Source organism: Mastacembelus armatus, chromosome 17, assembly GCF_900324485.2.
Source record: "Mastacembelus armatus chromosome 17, fMasArm1.2, whole genome shotgun sequence".
NCBI lineage: Eukaryota > Metazoa > Chordata > Actinopteri > Synbranchiformes > Mastacembelidae > Mastacembelus > Mastacembelus armatus.
Window position 1 is genome coordinate 441,587 of NC_046649.1, and position 21,156 is coordinate 462,742.

Genomic DNA, 21,156 nt, shown 5'->3' on the forward strand with positions numbered 1-21,156 from the left:
CTATATCTGGTTGGTTAGCCATCACCTGTTTGTCGGTCTGTATCTGGAAGTCCCACAGGATCTTTGCTCGGTCATTCTCCACCACCTTTGGAGATGTGTCCCATTTTGACCTTGGGACCTCCAGTGTATGTCCATGTATGCCCTGCCTGCTAGCATTTTACAACCTGCTGTTATGTGATGGATTGTCTCAGGGGCATCTTTGCACAGCCTGCACCTGGGGTCCTACCTGGTGTGGTAGACCCCAGCCTCCATTGATCTTATGCTCAGGGCCTGTTCTTGTGCTGCTACGATTAGTGCCTCTGTGCTGTCTTTCAGTCCAGCTTTTTCCAGCCACTGGTAGGACTTTTCGATATCAGCCACTTCTTCTATCTGTCTGTGGTACATACTGGGCAGTGGTTTGTCCTGCCATGGTGGTTCTTGCTCCTCTTCCTCTGCATCAGGTTTCTGTTGCCTGAGATATTGACTAAGTATTCCATCTTTGGAAGGATCTTTGCTGTTTCATCTCGGATGGTGGCTCTGACGTTCACCAGTCCCCGGGCTCCTTCCTTCCTCTTAGTGTACAGTCTCAGGGTGCTGGATTTTGGGGTGAAACCCTCCATGCATTGTGAGGAGCTTCCTTGTCTTGACATCAGTGGCTTCCTCTTTTGGCCAGCTTATTATGCCAGCAGGGTATCTGATGACTGGCAGGCGTTAATGGCTTGGACCTTGTTCTTCCCATTTAGCTGACTTCTTAGGACTTGTCTTATTCTCTGTAGGTATTTGGCTGTGGCGGCTTTCCTTGTGGCTTCTTGGTTCCCATTTGTCTGCGGGATACCAAGGTACTTGTAGCTTTCCTCAACATCCGCTATGCTGCTTTCTGGAAGTTCAACTCCTTCAGTCCTGACAATCTTACCTCTTTGTTATCATTCGACCACACTTGTCCAATTCAATTCAATTCAATTTTATTTGTATAGCACAAAATCACAATACAAATCATCTCAAGGAACTTTACAAAAAACCCAACAAATCCCTTATGAGCAAGCACTTGGCGACAGTGGAGAGGAAAAATTCCCTTTAACAGAAAAAAAAAATATCCAGCAGAACCAGGCTTAGTTTGGGCGGCCATCTGCCTCGACCGGTTGGGGTGAGTGGATAGAGGAGAGAGAAAAGAACAGCAACAATAAACAACAAATAGACACTGCAGGTTGGTGGGGCCAGTAACTAGAGGAGAGAGAGAGAGCCCAAGGTTAGTGACATTCAATGGTGGAATATACATGTGAGGGAGGAGGAGAGGCAGAGAGGAGTAGGTAGGGTAGGGGAGCTCAGTGCACCGATGGTCCTTGGGCAGTCTAGGCCTATAGCAGCATAACTAAGGGATGGTTCAGGTTTACCCAAAGCCGGCCCTAACTATACGCTTTGTCAAAGAGGAAGGTTTTAAGTCTAGCCTTAAAAGTACAGAGAGTGTCTGCCTCCTGAAACCAGGCTGGGAGCTGGTTCCACAGGAGAGGAGCTTGATAGCTAAAGGCTCTGCCTCCCATTCTGCTTTTGGAAACTCTGGGAACCACAAGTAGACCTGCACTCTGAGAGCGAAGTGGTCAATTGGGATAATATGGTACTATAAGGTCTTTAAGGTATGAAGGAGCTTGATCATGAAGGGATTTGTATGTGAGGAGAAGGATTTTAAATTCAATTCTGTATTTTACAGGGAGCCAATGAAAAGAAGCTAATATAGGAGAAATATGATCTCTCTTGCAAGTTCCTGTCAGGACTCTGGCTGGCTGCAGCATTCTGGATTAATGGGAGGCTTTTTATAGAGATACTGGGACATCCAGATAGAAACTGTATCATGTTACTGTATCACCAGGAACTGTACAGGAAGTATTTCTGGGTAAGTGAATCGCTTCCTATTGCAAGCATGTCGTGTTGTGTGTGTTGTCTACAGATTAGCAACAGATTAGCTATAGTCACCTAAAAACCAACTAAACGCTCTAAACAATTCATTAACTACTACATTCCGCTACTAGTCAAGTACCTTTCTATTTTGACCGGTATTTATTGCTATTTCCTGACTTAGCGTTCATTAGCCTACCAGTTAGCTTAGCTAGCTAGTAACATGGCTTCTCCCTCTCTCTCTCTTTCCTGCTCGGTGTGCCACATGTTTAGTTATTCCTCTGCCTCCTTTAGCAATAATGGTACCTATAAGTGTAAGGTTCTGCTAGCTTTGGAGGCGAGGATCACTGATTTGGAAGCGCGGCTCTGCACCTTTGAACAAAAGCCAGCTAGCCTAGCCCCGTTAGCTGGTGAGGAGCCACCGAGCTCCGGGTCTGTTAGCGGTCCAAGGGCAGCTCCGGAACAGCCCAGAGAATTAGCCTGGGTGACGGTCCGACGGAGACATACTCCTAAGCAGAAGCCCACGGCTCATCACCTGCCTGTTCATGTTTCTAATAGATTTTCCACGCTCAGCGACACACCCGCTGAGAAACCGACTCTGATAATTGGCGATTCCATAGTCACAAACGTGAAGCTAGAGACACAAGCGACCATAGTCAAATGTATTCCTGGGGCCAGAGCGGGCGACATTGAATCAAATTTGAAGCTGCTGGCTAAGGCTAATCGTAAATATGGAAAAATTGTTTTTCACGTCGTCAGCAATGGCACCCGATTACGCCAATCGGAGGTCACTAATATTAATGTTGAGTCGGTGTGTAACTTTGCTAAATTAATGTCAGACCCCTCCCCAATCTGACCAGCGATGACATGTTTAGCCGCATGTCGTCGTTCCGTTGCTGGCTGTCTAGGTGGTGTCCAGGAAACGATGTGGGCTTCATAGACAATTGAGCCACTTTATGGGGAAAACCCGGTCTGGTAGCGAGAGACGGCATCCATCCCACTTTGGATGGTGCAGCTCTCATCTCTAGAAATCTGGCTGAGTTTATTAGCCAAACTTAAGTTTGACAATCCAGAGTGGGGACCGGGATGCAGAGACTCAGCCTAAAACGCCTCTCTGCAGTTTTCATAAAGCCGTCGGCCCCTCAAACCACATAGAGATTGTGTCTGCCCCTCGAACATATAAATCAAATAAATCAGTTAACACAAGAAGAGTTATTCATAAAAACCTAATAAAAATTAAGACCACTCCTCTTATTGAACAGAAAAACAGAATAGTCAGATGTGGATTATTAAATATTAGGTCTCTTTCATCTAAATCTCTCTTAGTAAATGATTTGATAACTGATCACCAAATTGACTTACTCTCTACTGAAACCTGGCTACAGCAGGATGAATATGTCAGTCTGAATGAATCAACCCCCCTCAGTCATAAAAATTATCATGTTCCTCGAAGCACAGGTTGAGGTGGAGGAGTAGCTGCAATCTTCCACTCAAACTTATTATTAAACCTTCATCCTCATAACAGTTATAACTCATTTGAGAGCCTCACTCTTAGTCTCTCACATCCAAACTGGAAAACACAAAAACCAGTTCTACTTCTCATTGTGTACCATCCCCATGTCCCTTACTCTTACAGTTTTTAACTGAATTTCCAGACTTCTTATCTGATTTAGTGCTTAGTTCAGATAAAGTCATTATAGTGGGAGATTTTAACATTCATGTAGATGTTGAACAGTCTCAGCACTGCATTATTTAATTCAATATTAGATTAAATTGGTTTTGAATTGATCTTGTTCTGGCCTATGGTATCGAAATTGAACATTTAATAGTTTCTGCCCAAAATCCTATTTTGTCAGATCATTCTTTAATAACTTTTGAATTTAAAATGATGGATCATGCAGCGTTTGGAAGAAAATTCCACTACAGCAGATGTTTATTTGACTACGCTGTTATTAAATTTAAGAAAATTATTCCATCTTTATTTACATCTATGCCAAGTACGAACACAGTGGAGGGCAACTGCCTCAATATTCATATTGATCATATTGTTGACAGTGCTGTAGCCTCACTACGTGGGACGCTTGATACTGTGGCCCCTCTGAAAAAGAAGTTAGTGAATCAGAGGAGATTAGCCCCATGGTATAATTTACATATTCGTACCTTAAAGCAGGCATCACGAAGGCTGGAAAGGAAGTGGCGTTCCACAAACTGGCGTTCCCAGCCTGGAAAAACAGTCTATTAACATATAAAAAAGCTCTCCGTAAAGTCAGAACTGCATACTATTCATCACTAATAGAGGAAAATAAGAACAATCCCAGGTTTCTTTTCAGCACTGTTAAAAGTCGCCAACGATCTTCTCTTAGCCTCAGATAATAGACTTGTTTCTATAATTGTCCTCCTAGACCACAGCATCTCATTACAGAGACTGGAGCATGTGACTGGTATCAGAGGAACAGCGTTAAAATGGTTCCAATCCTATTTATCAGATTCCAGTTTGTTCATGTCCATGATGAACCTTCCACTCGAACAAAAGTTAGTTATGGAGGTCCACAAGGCTCTGTGCTAGGCCCGATTCTGTTCAGTATGTACATGCTTCCTTTAGGCTATGTCATTAGGAAATACTCTATTAATTACCACTGCTATGCAGATGACACTTAGTTGTATCTATCTATTAAACCTGTTAACACAAACCAGTTAACCAGACTTCAAGCGTGTCTTACTGACATAAAGGCCTGGATGACCAGTAACTTTCTACTTTTAAATTCAGACAAAACAGAAGTTATTGTATTTAGGCCTAAAAATCTCAGAAATAACTTTTCTAAAATTATAGCTACTCTAGCTGGCATAGCCCTGGCCTCCAGCACTACTGTGAAAAACCTTGGAGTTATTTTTGACCAGGACATGTCCTTTAACTTACACATAAAACAAATCTCTAGAACTGCATTCTTTCACCTGTGCAACATTTCCAAAATTAGGAACATCCTGTCTCAAAATGATGCAGAAAAACTAGTCCTTGTTACCTCAAGGCTAGATTACTGTAACTCATTACTATCTGGATGTCCCAGTATCTCCATAAAAAGTCTCCAGTTAATCCAGAATGCCGCAGCCAGAGTCCTGACAGGAACTAGCAAGAGAGATCATATTTCTCCTATATTAGCTTCTCTTCATTGGCTCCCTGTAAAATCCAGAAGAGAATTTAAAATCCTTCTCCTCACATACAAATCCCTTCATGATCAAGCTCCTTCATACCTTAAAGACCTCATAGTACCATATTATCCCAATAGACCACTTCGCTCTCAGAGTGCAGGTCTATACTTGTGGTTCCCAGAGTTTCCAAAAGCAGAATAGGGGGCAGAGCCTTTAGCTATCAAGCTCCTCTCCTGTGGAACCAGCTCCCACAGCCTGGGTTCAGGAGGCAGACACTCTCTGTACTTTTAAGGCTAGACCTTCATCTTTAACCAAGCGTATAGTTAGGGCTGGCTTCAGGCAACCCTGAACCATCCCTTAGTTATGCTGCTATAGGCCTAGACTGCCCGAGGACCATCGGTGCACTGAGCCCCCCACCCCCTTCTCTTCCCTTCCCCTCTCCTCCTCTCCTCCCACCTCACATGTATATTCTGAATGTCACTAACCTTGTGCTCTCTCTCTCTCCCCTAGTTTGTGCTCTCTCCCTCTGTCTCTGTTCTCTCTCTCTCTGTACCTTCTGCAGGTGTCCCTGGTCCTGGAGCTGTACATCGCTGATGTGCTGGCCCCACCAACCTGCAGTGTCTATTTGTTGTTTATTGTTGCTGTAATTTCTCTCTGCTCTATCCATTCACCCCATCCGGTCGCCAAGTACTTGCTTGGGATTTGTTGGGTTTTTAGTTTTAGTTTTTGTAAAGTGCCTTGAGATGACTTGTATTGTGATTTTGTGCTATACAAATAAAATTGAATTGAATTGAATCGAATTGGATAATGTATTTATGCAATTAGTACTTTCCATAAGCAGAGTGATTTTAAACAGGCATATATGAGCAATTACATTACAATTTCCCATACACCACGACCAGGACTACATACATACATATTTGTCAGACTTACAGTGTGAAAAGGGTTGTTGCAGCCACTGCAGAACTGGTACCGACACTGTGAGCAGCAGAAATGCATGCAGCCTCCTTTAGACAATGCATACTGAAAGCGACAATTTGGACAGGCTGAGGAGGAAAGGCAGGATGTGAATGGAAGATGGAAAGAGGCAGTACAATTATATTAAGGAAAATTAATCCAGTGCGGAGATAAGCAGATCGCTCGTAGAGATAGTTTAATAATAATACTGTGCTTCAGCCTTGTGATTCCTGTGGGAAGGTCAATTTGCCTCACTAAAAAAAACAGAGGAGGCAAGTCTGGCTAAGCTTGTGGAATGACAAGTGTGTAAGTGTGTGTGTGTGTGTGTGTGTGTGTGTGTGTGTGTGTGTGTATCCTTACTGATGCCGTTGTCTCTGAGGTATCCAGCCAGACCCTGTCTCTGATACTCTGGATCGTTCTCTCTCTTCCATGACTGGTACTTTTCACAGGATAGACCTATATGCTGAGACTCCCACTGCAGAGCAACACAGAAACATAAACACAGTGCATGTTCCACTACTTCCTTTGCACTGTAAAATAAATGGACTAACAAGGAGCTTCATTTAGTGTTCTACTTTCATCAGTGTGGATACTCCATATGTCAAAAGTGTCCCATTTGTCATCAGACAGTCAAATATTACTGGGAAAAGGCCAGGTTCTCCCTAGCACAATTTTATTTTTGCAACATTTAAAATATTTGTTAGGATATACCTTTACTAACTAGGAAGAGAGAAGACCAGTATAAAAGACACAAATACTTACAGGTTTTTTACACTGAGCACAGAAACTGTTGCAACACTGAAAACAGGTAACCTTCAGCTGGTCTCCATCATAGATGAACCCATATGAACACTGAGGACAGGAGGGAGAAAGCAGAAAGGAGTATTATCATCTGACTATGCTGGCTTTAAATAACATTGTTATTGGCGTAATTTAACTGCAATTAATTATAGAAAATAAAACTTAAATGTGCAAAATATGGTTAATATTGAACTGTCAACATTTTAAGCCTGAAAATTTTCTCATTGTGTTCTGTGAACTGGTGCTGGTGTAAAGACAGTCAAGATGAACATATAACATTATGATATATGTAGAGCTTTATTAAGCTGATTCCATACTAATGAAATGACACTGAGAATAACAAATGAATATCACTGAATCTCTTACAGTATAGTTTAACAGTGCAATGACAAGTACAAAGTGGTATCTCTAATAGCGGGCATCTCTAATTGCACCTGCTATTTTGATACATGTTTGAGAGGGTGCATGTAAATCTAGATCAGAGGGTGTGATAATTCATAAACACTAGCTGTCACCGGTGCCATAGCTCTCAAAAAGCTGAGACACTTATAGTAAAATATGACAATGACTAAAGAAATCCACCCATTAGCTACATTATCAATTATCACTGGAACCAATTCTAGCTGATATTGGGTGAGAGGGCAGGATACACCCTGAACAGATCATCAGTCCATCACAGAGCTGACACATAGAGACAGACAAATAATCACACTTAGATTTACACCTACAAGCATTTTAGATGAAATTCTTCAGGAAATTCTACTGTTGGCTTGGCTGCATAGTGCTGACACCAAACATGTTGATTGTGCATGTTTTTGGCACAGTGATAACAGAAATACATAACTAAAGAATAATTTGGTGAAGCAGTTTATTTATTCTTTTTAAAATGTGAATTGTGATACAGCAGTGTGTGTATCATAATGCATTAGAAGAACATGATGATAAGTTGTACCAAGGAGGGGATACTCTAAGGATGGATAGATGGAAATGCTTTTCATACAGGTTAGAACAGCCAAGAATCCTGATAATGATGAGCATGACCCATCATGTACTCACATGGCAGCACCAGAGAAACTTGGGATCCTTGATTAAAGCTTGCTCTGTCAGTTTCTTATGAAACAACTCATAGACGTCTGGCTCCAGGCACTCTCGCAGCTGTTGCACATAATACACAAATGCAATGTAGAAATCAATGTCTGAAAGGTAGCAAGAACCCAGTCAGCACAATAAGGTAAACATTGCTTGTAGAAAATGGGCTGAGACATGCAAAAAACACAACCATGATTGTTCACAGGGGCAGTCCACTCATTTCAGTCTGGGAAGATAATTGTTGTCTATCTGGCCTTATCATCATAACTATCTTAGTTCTCTTTTTAAAATGTATTTATGAGAGAATGGCTGTGTTACACAGAGGAGAAGTGGAGTTTGACACGTTTATGTATAGCCATCTACAGATCTACCAAAGTGCATTAGTAAGCATAGAATGTTGGATACTGAGGACTGAAAATCAGGATATTCTGATACTTTCATTCTGGCATCTTCACCTTCTTTTTTAATTGTTTACTAATGAGTAACTATAAATTATATAGTACATAAATTACAATACTAAAAAATAGCCCCTTTAAGTCTGTCTATAGCTTTCACAAGGTCCCTCTTCCACAAGGTCTGACTGGGGGTATACAGCGAGGGAAATAAGTATTTGAGACATCAGCATTTTTATCAGTAAGGGGATTTCTAAGTGGGCTATTGACACACAATTTCCACCAGATGTAGCCATCAAGCCAAATATTGAATTCATACAAAGAAATCAGAACATTTAAGTATACAAGTTGAGTCATAATAAATGTATGCGTAGATGAATGAACTGACAGCAAGACACAGCCTACATTAATTTCTCAGCTGTTTACTTTTTCCACAGATAAAAAAATGTATGGATGAATATTTTTATCTTGTGTTGCCTATTATTTACCTACACACCTTAAATGTAGACAAACTGTAATGCAGCTGAAGACTGATTTGAACAAACTAAAATGCCATAAAACACATACAGAACATACAGGTTCACAAGACCTTTGAGAACTGGATCTTGTAGTATATGGAGTGTTTGCTTCAAAATGATGTGAAAATCAGTATAGGTGGTGATCAGTTGACAGCTCTGCCCCTCTCTTACACCCGAGTGTCCAAGAAATATGGCCAAAAGTCAGATGACACGACTACAAAGTCGATCATCGACCTCCGGCCTTCGGTGTCCTGGTGCTATGTGCACTGGTGCCCTTATGCTTGAACATGGTGTTCGTTATGGACAAGATGTGACTAGCACAGAAGTCCAATGACAGAACACCACTTGGTGTCAACGGGGAGGGCTGTTCCTCCCAATCATGCCCCTCCAGGTTTCACTGTCACCGCCCATGTGAGCGTTGAACTACCCCAGCAGAGTGATGGAGTCCCCAGTTGGAGCACCTTTCAGCACCCCTTCCAGAGACTCCAAAAAGTGTTATATGTTGAGGAAGGAAGGCCCAAATGCAGATCAAGAAAGTTAAATGTATTTTATTCACAATAAAGAATAAGCAATGGTGAGTGATGAGATGTATCCAAGAGTCGGGACTCCGTGCCGGTGATGACCTCGTGGACACCAGGAGCGATCACCGTGGATGGAGAAGGGTTCTCGTGACAGTCCAGCCGAAATCCTGGCGAGGAGGGTACACGTTGGACGCTGACAGTGGGTAGGCAGGAGACAGAGGAGTGAGGTAGAGAGATGACTGGAGTGTACGCCACCTGCGATTAGAAGGAGAGTAAGTAGTTGTCTTTTTTGTGGTGGAGACATGACCACCGGCTTGATCTGGGACACGTGGAAGACCGGATGGATCTTCATTGAAGTCGGTAAGGTAAGCCGAACCGCTACCAGATTCACAATGTGGCAGATCGGGAAAGGACAGATGAAGCGAGGTGACAGCTTTTTGTACTCCCATCTTTAGGAGAATGTTGTTAGTGGAAAGCCACACTGTTTGGCCCACCTTGTATGTAGGGGCCGGTGTGCGGTGGCGATCTGCCAGGCGCTTGTTCTGCACCGAGGTGCGGTTGAGAGCCGCTCTGGTCTGATTCCAGATCCGTCGGAAACGACGCAGATGATGATGGACGGATGGCACTGCCACCTCCTGTTCTTGGGTTGGAAACAGCGGCGGCAGGTACCCCAGAGAAGCTTCAAAAGGCGTCAAACCTGTGGCTGCAATTACTTGGGTGTAATGGGTGTATTCGGCCCAGGGAAGCTGTGAGCTCCATAAAGTCGGTTTAGCGGCAGTAAGGCACTGTAGCACGGCTTCCAGGTCTTGGTTAGCCCGGTCGCATTGGCTGTTGGACTGTGGGTGGAAGCCGGAGGACAGGCTTACTGTTACTCCCAGGCATATGCAAGCCTTACAGACCTGTGAAGTGAATTGGGACCCTCGGTTGGACATCATGTCCTGAGGAATCCCATGGAGGCGGAAGACGTGTTCGGTAAGAAATCGGGCCATCTTCATAGCCGTGGGAAGCTTCGCCAGTGCCACAAAGTGAGCCGACTTGGAGAAGCAGTCCACGATGGTGAGACTGACCTTCTGAAGGAAGAAGTCCTGTGATGAAGTCCAGAGCTATGTGTGACCAGGATCTGGATGGTACGGGCAAAGGCTGGAGTAGCCCGGTGACCGGCCGATGCAACGATTTTGCCTGGGTGCAGACAGGGCATGCAGAGACAAAAGTTCGAATGTCTGCATCCATGGCCGGCCACCAAAACCGTCATCGTACGATGTTCCAGGACCAGGTCACCTGCGAGCGCATAAGGACAGGGAACAAAGAGAGTGTTTGTACCCCCACCCCCTCCCTGGATCAGGCTCCTGGCCTTGGGCTGCCCGGAACTGGTCCTCAATTTCCCACGTCAGCGTTGCAACGACATGATGAGAAGGGAGAATGGGCTCGGAAGGAGTGTCCAGTGTTGTGTGAGACTCCAGATGGGAAAGGGCGTCTGGCTTGATGTTCCTGGACCCTGGGCATTAAGTTACTACGAATTCAAAGTGGCTAAACAAAAGAGCCCACCGGGTCTGGCGGGAGTTCAGTCTTTTTGCTGTCCTGATGTATTCCAGGTTCTTCTGGTCCGTCCATACTATGAAGGGTTGTGCCATTCCCTCCAGCCAATGACGCCACTCCTCCAAGGCAAGCTTGATAGCCAGCAGTTCCCAATTTCTGACGTCATAGTTGACCTCCACTACCGACAGGTGTCGGGAGAAGAAGGCGCATTGATGGAGCTTGTGATCATCACCTGCACGCTGCGATAACACTGCCCCCACTCTGATATCTGAAGCATCGACCTCTACCACAAACTGAGGATTGGGCTGCATGAGGATGGGACCTGAGGTGAACTGCTGCTTCAGGTGCGTAAAAGCCTGTTCAGCTGGGGCGTCGCAGCAGAAGGGGAGTTTAATAGAGGTGAGACGAGTTAGGAGTTGAGCCACACTGCTATAGTTTCGGATGAAATGTCTATAGAAATTAGTGAAACCCAGGAATTGTTGTAAACCCATACAGGTCGTGGATCGTGGCCATTCTAGGATGGCACGCACCTTTTCTGGATCTGGCTGAATTTGGCCAGCCTTAATAAAGAATCCTAGAAAGGATATTTGTTGACAATGGAAGTCACATTTTTCTACCTTAACGAACAACCTATTCTCTAGCAACCTCTGGAGAACTTGGCGAATATGAGTGGTCTGTTCGTCCAGGTTGCAAGAATAGATTAGAACATCATCCAGGTAGACAAAGACGAATTGGTGGAGGAAGTCTCTTAAGACGTCGTTTATTAGGGCCTGAACGGCAGGGGTTTTGAATGCCGTTTTCCACTCATCTCCTTCTCGGATCCGAACTAAGTGGTAGGCGTTTTGCAGGTCTAATTTGGTGAAAACCCTAGCCTCCTGTAGGGTTTCAAAGGTGCAGGATAAACATGGCCTCAGGGTCTTGTCCTTTTTGGCCACAAAAAAGAAACCGGAACCCACCGGAGAAGAGCATGGTCAGATATGTGTACTGTCCACCTGTCCCTTATTCAGAGTTTTTAACTGAATTTCCAGACTTCCTGTCTGATTTAGTGCTTAGTTCAGATAAAGTCATTATAGTGTGAGATTTTAACATTCATGTAGATGTTGAAAATAATAGTCTCAGCACTGCATTTAATTCTATATTAGATTCAATTGGTTTCACTCAAAATGTTAATAAACCCACCCACTGTTTCAATCACACCCGTGATCTTGTTCTGACCTATGGTATCGAAATCGAACATTTAATAGTTTCTGCCCAAAATCCTGTTTTGTCAGATCATTCTTTAATAACTTTTGAACTTAAGATGATGGATCATGCAGCATTTGGAAGAAAATTCCACTACAGCATCTGACTACGCTGTTAATAAATTTAAGAAAATTATTCCATCTTTATTTACATCTATGCCAAGTATGAACACAGTGGAGGGCAACTGCCTCAATCCCTCTCCCTACCAAATTGATCATATTGTTGACAGTGCTGCAGCCTCACTGTGTGAGACGCTTGATACTGTGGCCCCTCTGAAAAAGAAGTTAGTGAATCAGAGGACATTAGCCCCATGGTATAATTTACATATTCGTACCTTAAAGCAGGCATCACAAAGGCAAGTGGCATTCCACAAATTTAGAGGAAATTTTTCTATTAACATATAAAAAAGCTCTCCGTAAAGCCAGAACTGCATACTATTCATCACTAATAGAGGAAAATAAGAACAATCCCAGGTTTCTTTTCAGCACTGTTAAAAGTCACCAATGATCTTCTCTTAGCCTCAGATAATAGACTTGTTTCTATACTTGTCCTCCTAGACCACAACATCTTGTTACAGAGACTGGAGGATGTGACTGGTATCAGAGGAACAGCGTTAAAATGGTTCCAATCCTATCTATCGGACAGTTTGTTCACGTCCATGAGGAACCTTCCACTCGAACAAAAGTTAGTTATGGAGTTCCACAAGGCTCTGTGCTAGGACCGATTCTGTTCACCCTGTACATGCTTCCTTTAGGCTATGTCATTAGGAAGCACTCTATTAATTACCACTGCTATGCCGATGACACTCAGTTATATCTATCTATGAAACCTGTTAACACAAACCAGTGTGTCTAACTGAGATAAAGGCCTGGATGACCAGTAACTTTCTACTTTTAAATTCAGAGAAAACAGAAGTTATTGTATTTGGGCCTAAAAACCTCAGAAATAACTTTTCTAAAATTATATCTACTTTAGCTGGCATAGCCAAATCTCTAGAACTGCATTCTTTCACCTGCGCAACATTGCCAAAATTAGGAACATCCTGTCTCAAAATGATGCAGAAAAACTAGTCCATGCATTTGTTATCTCAAGGCTAGATTACTGTAACTCATTACTATCTGGATGTCAGTATCTCAATAAAACGCCTCCAGTTAATCCAGAATGCCACAGCCAGAGTCCTTAAAGACCTTATAGTACCATATTATCCCAATAGACCACTTTGCTCTCAGAATGCAGGTCTACTTGTGGTTCCCAGAGTTTCCAAAAGCTGACTTAGCTATCAAGCTCCTCTCCTGTGGAACCAGCTCCCAGCTGGGTTCAGGAGGCAGACACTCTGTATTTTTAAGGCTAGACTTAAAACCTTCCTCTTTGACAAAGCGTATAGCTAGGGCTGGCTTCAGGCAACCCTGAACCATCCCTTAGGGATGCTGCTATAGGCCTAGACTGCCCGAGGACCATAGGTGCACTGAGCACCCCTACCCTAAGTTACTGGCCCCACCAACCATCAGTGTCTCCTGATGTTTATTGTTGCTGTTCTTTTCTCTCTGCTCTATCCACTCACCCCAACCGGTCGAGGCAGATGCCCCCCCCCCCCCCCCCCATCCTTTTACTCTCCTCCCACCTCACATGTAAACTTAAAGTCCTCTAATGGTCTTGAAGAAAAAAATCGCTTGCGCCCAAGCCAAAGCCTTATCTCTTAGTAGTCCAAATAAAAACGTTAACTTATGCTCGTCCTGATTTAAAAATATTTGTGCACATTAATAAAAAACCTTGACACGCCGGGGGATCTGGCACATGAAACTCCAGTTGTGCTTGAGGCGCGTGTACCGCCACTGTACTGGGAACTGGAGGAGGCAGCGTGGTTGCATCTGAGGGGGGCGAAACGAGCCGAGAGGACCCACATCTGTTCTGTGAGTTGGGAGACCTGGAACAGCACCTGGTGGTTTGTGTCCGTTAAGGGAGTTTTTCCTCTCCACTGTCACCAAGTGCTTGCTCACAAGGGAATTGTTGGGTTTTTAGTTTTAGTTTTTGTAAAGTGCCTTGAGATGATTTGTATTGTGATTTGGCGCTATACAAATAAAATTGAATTGAATTGAATTGAATTGAAGGTTCGGAGTGCACGGTCATGATCTCCCAGCAGAACTCCTTGGCGAGAAGGGCCTCCCGAAGATCCGGCATGTTGAGAGCACCTTCAGGTTTGTGATCCGCTGGGTCCATCATGGCCAGTTCGTTCTGTTACGTGTTGAGGAAGGAAGGCCCAAATGCAGATCAAGAAAAGTAAGTTTATTTTATTCACAATAAGGAATAAGCAATGGTGAGTGATGAGATGTATCCAGGAGTCGGGACTCCGTGCCGGTGATGACCCTGTGGATAAAAGGAGTGATCGCTGTGGATGGAGAAGGGTTCTCGTGACAGTTCTCGTGACGGTCCAGCCGAAATCCTGGTGAGGAGGGTACACACGTTGGCCGCCTTATGACAAAAAGGCTGCGTATTCTGCACTGCTGTTCGGCCCATAGGCTGAATCAACAGTGAGAGACCTGTCCCCGACCCGATGGTGCAGGGAAGCGAACCTTTCATTCAACGGGTAAATCTCCAACACCTGGCGGCTGAGCTGGGGAGCTATAAGCAAGCCCACACCAGTCCGCCGCCTCTTGGGGTAAAAGAGTGTCCAACCCCTCTCAAGGCTGTGCGTGGAGGTGAGCCTAACTATCTCTAGTCGGTACCACTCAACCTCCTGCACAACCTCAGGCTCCTTCCCCCCCAGCGAGGTGACATTCCATGCCCCTAGAGCCAGTTTCAGCGTCCAGGGATTTGCCAGGCTGGACACCATGGGGGGAGACCCAGCCACCAGGCGCTCGCCTTTGTGCCCCAACCCCAGGCCTGGCTCCAGGGTGGGGCCTTGGCTCCACCGTACCGGGCGATGTCCCGGTCCTCGTTTTATTCTTCTTCATAAGGGGACCATTGAACTGCTCTTGGTCTGGTCCATCACCTAGGACCTGTTTGCCTTGGGAGACCCTACTAGGGGCATATAGCCCCTGACAACATACGTACCTAAGATCATTGAGGCACTCAAACTCCTCCGCCATGATAAGGTGGCAGTTCAGGGAGAGCAGTACACATATATTTATGTCAATTAACACTGTATTTTTTATGGACAGTCACCAAGCACCCAGCACAACATCTCAAAAGTGCATTTTGATGTCATTCCTCAAATGAACAGGCACCAGTATTAGCTGACATCATTCTGACACTGTTAATGTTCCCTTTCTCAATCATTCCTTCCTTGGTTCATCTGCTGTCCTACCTGGATGTCTAGGATGGAGAAGTAGCTGTTAAGGCGTTCAGGGTCATTGATGTCAGGCTCCCAACAAACTGGACACACCATGTCTTTGATGTGTTTGTCCCTTACAGCAATGGTGAAGTGCTGATGGAAACAGCTACTGCACACTGAACACTGGCATGATGTCAAAGACTGCATCTGAGGAAGAAGACAGAGTGAGAAAGTAGAAAGTTACTTAAGATATGTTTCAGTGATGCAAAACTCACTGAAATATTCGCTGTCTCAGTACCTTACTGTGGGGGAAAACAGAGAGGCAGATGGGGCATTCTTTAGACAGCACTCGTTTGATAAACTCCCGGTCATGAGACTCTTGAACTGCCTGTACTACATCTTCCAGTGAGTAGGGGGCACTGTGCTCCAGAAGCAGTGACAGCGCCAGCTCACAGCGGCCCCAGCTTGGAAGATTGTACACTGCTAGTAATCTCCGACATATCCGCTGAAAGAAAGGTATTAAGTAGAAGAAAACAGATGTCACATATTATTCCTGAGATACCAGCCTAACTTATGTACTACAAATGCCCTCTTAAAGTTCGGTTTCATTGTAATTTTCCAGCATACGGGTTACTTGGGCCAGCCGAAAAAATATATTACCATAAAGTTTTTGTAAAGGTGTAACAGTTTTATCCCTGCTGCTGACATAGACAGAGAACCATTACTGATTTAATGTATGAATCAGTAAGGAATGAATGACTTAATGTTTGTTTGAAGGACCGTTTGAAATAATTTCTCTGTCCAATCCTTTACACTCTAATTTTATCTTCACCAACGTTTCTTCAGCTCCTAGATGCTCCATCTATGTTCATACAGGTTCTGTTTGCTGCTAAACATGTAATGAACAGTGGAATTTTGGAAGCTTTTCCACTGAATACAGGTGGTGTTGGGATTTAATTCAATTCCGTTTTACTAATGTACTTTACACACAAAACAGCTAACAACATGAAAAGACAATTTGAAAAAGGGGTAAAAATAAGGCTATGATTAAGTTTGCAGGCCTGGAAAACCAAAAATGTCCTAAAAAAAACTGTGGAGAGATGAAAATAAATGCTGAGTTGGTGACACTTTTGTTTTGTCATTGCGTGTTTTATTTAACATTGTTATGTCATTTGACCGAGGACAATGCTCTTCTTGCTAATTTGGCAGGTCACAGTGTAGTTTGCAGGTCACAGTCTGTAGTCATTCCTCAACCAGTAGTCAGAAACGGTTCTATTTCTGGGTAAGTGAATCACTTTCTATTGCAAGCGTGTCGTGTTGTGTGTGTTGTATAGTGCGTCTACAGATTAACAACAGACACGTCTTAGTCTAACACACCTAAAAACCAACAAAACTCTAAACAATTCATTAACCGCTACATTCCGGTACTAGTCAAGTACCTTTCTATTTTGACCAGCATTTATTGCTATTCCCAGACTTAGCGTTCATTAGCCTACCAGTTAGCTTAGCTAGCTAGTAACATGGCTTCTCCCTCTCTTTTTCCTGCTCGGTGTGCCACATGTTTAGTTATTCCTCTGCCTCCTTTAGTGATAACGATACCTGTAATAAGTGTAAGGTTCTGCTATCTTTGGAGGCGAGGATCACTGATTTGGAAACGTGGCTCTGCACCTTTGAACAAAAGCCAGCTAGCCTAGCCCCGTTAGCTGGTGAGGAGCCACCGAGCTCAGGCTCACGATCTGTTAGCGGTCCGAGGGCAGCTCCGGAGCAGCCTGGGGAATTAGCCTGGGTGGCGGTCTGACGGAAACATACTCCTAAGCAGAAGCCCTCGGCTCATCACCTGCCTGTTCACGTTTCTAACAGATTTTCCCCGCTCAGCGACACACCCACTGAGAAACCGACTCTGATAATTGGCGATTCCATAGTCACAAACGTGAAACTAGAGACACAAGCGACCATAGTCAAATGTATTCCTGGGGCCAGAGCGGGCGACATCGAGTCAAATTTGAAGCTGCTGGCTAAAGCTAATCATAAATATGGAAAAATTGTTTTTCACGTCGGCAGCAATGACACCCGATTACGCCAATCGGAGGTCATTAAAATTAATGTTGAGTCGGTGTGTAACTTTGCTAAATTAATGTCGGACTCCGTAGTTTTCTCTGGACCCCTCCCCAATCTGACCAGCGATGACATGTTTAGCCGCATGTCGTCGTTCCATCGCTGGCTGTCTAGGTGGTGTCCAGCAAACGATGTGGGTTTCATAGACAATTGGGCCACTTTCTGGGGAAAACCCGGTCTGGTAGCAAGGGACGGCATCCATCCCACTTTGAATGGTGCACCTCTCATCTCTAGAAATTTGGCCGAGTTTATTAGCCAACCTAAAGCCTGACAATCCAGAGTGGGGACTGGGACGCAGAGACTCAGCCTAAAATGCCTCTCTGCAGTTTCCTTAGAGCCGTCACCCCCCTCAAACAACGTAGACATTGTGTCTGCCCCTCGAACATATAAATGAAATAAATCAGAAGTTAACAGAAGAGGAGTTATTCATAAAAACTTAATAAAAATTAAGACCACTCCTCTTATTGAACAGAAAAACAGAACTGTCAAATGTGGACTATTAAATATTAGGTCCCTTTCATCTAAATCTCTGTTAGTAAATGATTTGATAACTGATCACCAAATTGACTTACTCTGTCTTACTGAAACCTGGCTACAGCAGGATGAATATGTCAGTCTGAATGAATCAACACCCCTCAGTCATAAAAATTGTCATGTTCCTCGAAGCACCGGTCGAGGTGGAGGAGTAGCTGCAATCTTCCACTCAAACTTATTATTAAACTTTCATTCTCAGAACAGTTATAAGTCATTTGAGAGCCTCACTCTGAGTCTCTCACATCCAAACTGGAAAACGCAAAAACCAGTTCTACTTGTCCACCTGTCCCTTACTCAGAGTTTTTAAGTGAATTTCCAGACTTCTTATCTGATTTAGTGCTTAGTTCAGATAAAGTCATTATAGTGTGAGATTTTAACATTCATGTAGATGTTGAAAATAATAGTATCAGCACTGCATTTAATTCTATATTAGATTCAATTGGTTTCACTCAAAATGTTAACAAACGCACCCTGTTTCAATCATACCCTTGATCTTGTTCTGACCTATGGCATCGAAATTGAACATTTATCCTTCTCCTCACATATAAATCCCTTCATGATCAAGCTCCTTCATACCTTAAAGACCTTATAGTATCATCTTATCCCAATAGACCACTTCGCTCTCAGAGTGCAGGTCTACTTGTGGTTCCCAGAGTTTCCAAAAGCAGAATAGGAGGCAGAGCCTTTAGCTATCAAGTTCCTCTCCTGTGGAACCAGCAGGCAGACACTCTCTGTACTGTTAAGGCTAGACTTAAAACCTACCTCTTTGACAAAGCGTATAGTTAGGGACGGCTTCAGGTAACCCTGAACCATCCCTTAGTTATGCTGCTATAGGACTAGACTACCCGAGGACCATCGGTCCACTGAGCTCCCCTCCCCTCCCTCCCTCTCCTTCCCCCTCACATGTATATTCCACCATTGAATGTCACTAAACTTGTGCTCTCTCTCTCCCCTAGTTTGTGCTCTCTCCCTCTCTCTCTGTTCTCTCTCTCTGTACCTTCTGCAGCTGTCCCTGGTCCTGGAGCTGTACATTGCTGATTTGCAGTTACTGGCTCCACCAACCTGCAGTGTCTATTTGTTGTTTATTGTTGCTGTTCTTTTCTCTCTGCTCTATCCACTCACCCCAACCGGTCGAGGCAGATGGCCGCCCAAACTGAGCCCGGTTCTGCTGGAGGTTTTTTCTTCCGTTAAAGGAAGTTTTTCCTCTCCACTGTCACAGTGCTTGCTCATAAGGGATTTGTTGGGTTTTTTGTTTTTGTAAAGTGCCTCAAGATGATTTGCATTGTGATTTGGTGCTATACAAATAAATTTAATTGAACTGAATTGATTTGATCTCGGTTTCAGGCCCTGAAAATGCTGCTGATAAGCTTCAGGCACAAGCTCATATGCCCGCAAAATTGCAGCTTTCAAACTCTGATAGTTTCTGTCTTCTACAGAAAGTGAGATAACTTATTATTTAATTCAGGTGTGATAAGCTCATGTAAATTAATAAAATATTAATTTATTAAATTGTTAATTACATAGCTATTAAGAATTTACAGCATGTGTGTAGTTATTAAAAAGTGTTACCAAAATAATAATTACAATAAATTTAAGTACAAAACTAATTAAAGATAAAGCATTTACCTCTATTTTCTTGTCGTCGTGTCTTTTTTCAAACGGGTGATTAGATTTGCCGTGTTAAATGTCTTAGGTAATGTTCCTGCTCTTGAAATCTCGGCTGAACATATATTGCAAACTGCAAATCGCTGCTCTTTTTCAGAGATGGTTTAATATTCCCATACAGCTGACATTTTCTCTTCTTTGTGCAAACTGCGATGCACTTCACGTGCACACACAAGGCGTTGCTATGGAGCGAGTTAAAGGAGCAGCAGCAGAAAGGCGGGGAAGTGACAGACCCAGCGCAAATTTAAAGGGACACAACACAACAGATTAACATCGGCCAACTGACATCGGCACATGGGGCCAAATTTACCGATGGCCAATGTCAGTCAATCTTGTGCATATCGGCCGATACCAATACTAAGCCGATGTATCGGTGAATCCCTAAATTGAAGATAAAGATTCAGAATTGAATTCTCCAATATTCTTCTTAGGGTGTACTCACACTAGGCACAGTTGGCTTGGACCGAGCCCAAGCGCGATTGTCCCCCCTCCCTACTCCCCTGCTGGCCTGCGCTCACATTGCACTTTATGTTCAGGGCTGGAGCACACTTACGTCAATATGATGCGCCTGTTTTGAAATAAACAGGAAGAGAAGCGCTCACGCTCAGCATAATGGAGTCCATTGCCGTGTTCACGTTGTTTATTACTTGAGTCGTTTGGGATGCAGTGACACACTGCCCTGTCACAATGTGTTGCTGAACCGATCTGTTGCTTTTGTCGCTCTGCGATTTTCAAGAAACCATAAAATGGAACAGTCGCTTAAGTGACGTCACGTCTCCATTTCGGTGCTCCGGCACAGTTAGCGCTCACACTACATGTATGCCGTGCCCGAGCCCAACCGAAACGTGCTCTGGCCCACCTCTTCCAACTGGGCCATGGGCGGCTAAACGAACTGCGCCTGAGTGCAGCGCTCGCACTAGTCAAATGAACCTCAGGCACGGTTCAAATCGCCTAGTGTGACTACACCCTTAGAAGAATAGATCAAAATGTTCCCCTAAACACTGAGATAGATTCATTTCTTTGTACAGGAAGCGTATTGGTCTCACTTGTTTATCAGGGTGATGGATGTCTACAGGAGGGTCAGGCTTGTCACTCCAAATACGCTTGTGGAAGGGCTCCAGAAGGGGTCGCTGCAGCAGGGTCAGAGCCCCTCTCATCTCCCCACCACTCTGCCTTAAAACCTCATGACAGCGAGCCTTATCACTGAAGCCCAGTGCACACAGTTCCTTAACCTGACAGGAGGAATTAAAAAAAATCATACATAATACACACAAAATGAAGACTGGTGGATATATAGGACATATTGGCCACCTTGGCAAGTCTGTCTTTCAGAGCTTGTCTGGCAGCTTTCTCAGTGTCACCCCCTGCTGTTAGCAATGCTTGCTTGGTCTCTGTTCTGGACAGCTGGAACATGCTTTCTGTTTCTGCAGGGTCCGGCTGTTTCTCACCATCCTTCACTGAAGCGTCACAGGACCTGGTCTGTGTGAGAGGACAGTCAG

General features: G+C 44.1%; 1 protein-coding gene across 1 annotated transcript in view; it reads right to left on the reverse strand.

Annotated features, from left to right (window-relative positions):
* The window catches only part of rnf31 (ring finger protein 31), a 64,439-nt gene that overhangs the window by 13,726 nt on the left and 29,557 nt on the right, over positions 1-21,156 (reverse strand). Inside the window, exons 11-18 of the mRNA XM_026312589.1 lie at positions 20,969-21,136; positions 20,704-20,889; positions 15,642-15,848; positions 15,377-15,550; positions 7,831-7,929; positions 6,736-6,825; positions 6,334-6,448; positions 5,950-6,062 (exon numbers count right to left, since the gene is read on the reverse strand). Coding sequence (XP_026168374.1) covers positions 5,950-6,062; positions 6,334-6,448; positions 6,736-6,825; positions 7,831-7,929; positions 15,377-15,550; positions 15,642-15,848; positions 20,704-20,889; positions 20,969-21,136 — 1,152 coding nt within the window. The remainder of the gene's footprint in view (positions 1-5,949; positions 6,063-6,333; positions 6,449-6,735; positions 6,826-7,830; positions 7,930-15,376; positions 15,551-15,641; positions 15,849-20,703; positions 20,890-20,968; positions 21,137-21,156) is intronic.